The sequence below is a fragment of the Limulus polyphemus genome, unplaced genomic scaffold (assembly GCF_000517525.1).
Source record: "Limulus polyphemus unplaced genomic scaffold, Limulus_polyphemus-2.1.2 Scaffold346, whole genome shotgun sequence".
Classification (NCBI taxonomy): domain Eukaryota; kingdom Metazoa; phylum Arthropoda; class Merostomata; order Xiphosura; family Limulidae; genus Limulus; species Limulus polyphemus.
Window position 1 is genome coordinate 488,497 of NW_013665956.1, and position 2,928 is coordinate 491,424.

A 2,928-nucleotide genomic window follows, 5' to 3' on the forward strand; every position below is an offset into this window, starting at 1 on the left:
GGGCAGTTATTGCATGTTATTTTGTAAATGACGTTGGTATTGTGTGATTCTAAATAATTTTTGTTTAGTTTAGGGCCAGGTTTTTGTGAGAATTTGACGTTGACAGGAATATTGTGTTTAATGGCTAGTTTAGTCCAAGTGTGGATAATTCTTGAGCTGGTTTCAGGAACAAAAGTTTGTGAGTTGAGTTTTATTGTGGGGAATGTTGGAGAAAAAAATTAAAAATAAACTATAAGTGAAAAGACAAGAATGTGAAATTACTCCAATTTCATTGCACTGGACATTGATTATAATACGTAGAGTTAGTGATATAGTAGAAAAAATAAAAGATAAACATTTACCTTACAAAACTCTTTTGATATTGATTTAGATGGTTCTAGAGATTATGGAAATAAAATGTGAAAACCGTATTTTAATACTTCATATGAAAATCACCTTGCGGGCGAACTATTCAGAGTGCAAATGCAAACACCTACATTAAACAACAAATCGTTTGATTAGAAATAGTAGAAAAAAATAATTAAATATTTAATTTTCCAAAACTACATACTTTTAGGAAAATTCTTTTCAAATTTAAAACATTTTCATCCACTAGTTTTATTTTTGGAATGAAATAAGAATATTAGAAGCTGAATGCCAAAGAGTTAAGGTGGTTTCCTATATAGAAATATAGAAACTAAGGTAAAATAAAAACATGCTTTTTACAAGATACAGCTCCACTCTCACAAGATGATATCAGCTGCATTACAAAGAATACGTTTCTCTACCAAAGGACAGAAAATATATTGCCTTTTGCACAGTATGCAAACATAAGTTGTTATACATTACATTTGATATAAAATACTGCCTAAAGCAAGTTTTTTAAACTAGATCTACTAATATGGTACTTTCAGAATTGTGTAAAGAATAATCTAATTACAATGATATATTACACAATACAACTGAAAAGACCCAATCATGTAACAGTTCAGCAAAATATTTTGGATTAATGAACTTGAAAAGAAAAGGTAAAATATATCTGCCAAGCTATCCTTTAGTAAGAAACAAAATAAAAGTACTTGTCTGTTATCCTAGAAATGTAAAAACAAGTACCTTAAAGATAAAGAATTTGTACAATGAAAAAACAACAACAAAAAACTGATAATTATGATCAGTTCCTATGAGAGAAAGACCTAAATATTGTGCCATTATCTATTCACTTAACTGTATTAATAAAATATCCTACTGAAAGTAATTTTTCCTTTCACTTTTCAGTTATGAAATGATTAACAAGTAAAGTGTTTTAAAAGAATAGTAAGAACTATGCTAAGCCACAACAGATTTAAGTAACTTAGCCAGTAAACGTGCAATACAAGTAATAGTTCATGATTCAGTTAATTTAATAGGTATAGAATAAATCCCTCCTTGCTTGCATGAAAATATGATAAAGCAGTGCTTTAAATATAAAAAGGAATGGGACATGGCTAACTTATAGTGACAATCAAGTTTTGTACAAAACATCTGGCAGCTAATCAGACAACAAGATGCTGGCATTTGAATAAAATCCAGAAAGGCATATTTCAGAACATTGACTGAATTTGTTCTACACTAGAAACAGAATTATTGCTTTCAGCCCCCAAACTGAGGTTGATCTGAACAACAGATATGTTACTGAGTTTAGTGTGAACAAGATAAATAATTGTTACTTTTACAAACAGAACCACTGGGTTGCCCAACAACAGACAGTTTTTGATTTTGCTGAAATGATTCCAACTTTAGCCTGAAATACATAAAAATCTTTGCTTCTAGATCTGCAATTTTTGGTTTAGTCTGAAGTACAGATAGAATCAGTGCTTTCAAATCAGTGAATATAGGTTAGTTTGAACAAAAGGCAAAATATAAACTTTCACTGTCATGAATCAAAATGTGGCATGAAAGTTTGACAGAATCATTCTTTATAGAGTTCTGTGTGTTTGGATTTAAACTCAATTACATGCAGAACAATTGCTTTCAGATATGTGACTACATTTGATTTGAAATATAGACTATGTTCCACATTTGTAAATAAAATTGAGAAATTTGTTGTTTACAATCTAGGATCAAGTTAAGTCTGAACTATAAATGTTTTTATTGCTTTCTGATATTTAACTCTAAATTTGGTCAAAGATATCCACAAAATAAGTCCTTTGAGAATTAAGGAGTTTCCAAAGAAAACTTCTTAAGTGCTGATTATGAAAATTTACTCAAATGAACTGAAGTACAATGTAATAACTATTAATTTTTATTGTTTTTTAATTTGACTCGCATTATCATGGAAAAATATCAAAGGGTATCAACTAAACTATGATCATAATTCAGTGAAAGAAACACATATGTAGCTTATATACGAGTATAATTCATTACAGTGGTTTTATTTAAGAGGTTTCATCATCAAATGAAATAACTGAAATGTTTAATACTGTCTTCTCATGAGGATTTTGTAATTGTTGCATAAAGCTGTAGTTGGACTGCAACACTATTCTAAATGAATAGAGCAGATATAACATCACACACTTAAAAAGTCTTCCTCAAAATAACTCTGGATTAGGCCTTTGTTATTGATAGTTAATAATTTCGTAATTTAAACATATGTCATATGGTGACAAGACTGATGATCTTAAAACTATGATGTGTAACATTTTATTTGACAAGTCAGAGTTTCTACTCCTTTTTCTAATGTCAAAATCAAATTATGTCTAAAACTATTTAATAACTTACCGATCTTCAGCAAAGCTAGTGTATCTGTCATACCTGTCAAATAAATTCACAATTTCAGAGTAGCTTTCTTCATATTTATCTCTACATACATACACACATACATACATACATACATACATACACACACACACACATACATATATATATATATATCTACATACATACATACATACACACACACACATATATATC

At 29.1% G+C, this 2,928-nt stretch overlaps 1 protein-coding gene across 4 annotated transcripts in view; it reads right to left on the reverse strand.

Annotated features, from left to right (window-relative positions):
* LOC106457570 (RNA-binding protein 4B-like) overlaps window positions 1–2,928 on the reverse strand; it is a 112,131-nt gene that overhangs the window by 31,308 nt on the left and 77,895 nt on the right. For all 4 annotated transcript variants that reach the window (XM_022383562.1, XM_022383563.1, XM_013917006.2 and 1 more), the window contains exon 9: window positions 2,737–2,769. In XM_022383562.1, coding sequence (XP_022239270.1) covers window positions 2,737–2,769 — 33 coding nt within the window. The remainder of the gene's footprint in view (window positions 1–2,736; window positions 2,770–2,928) is intronic.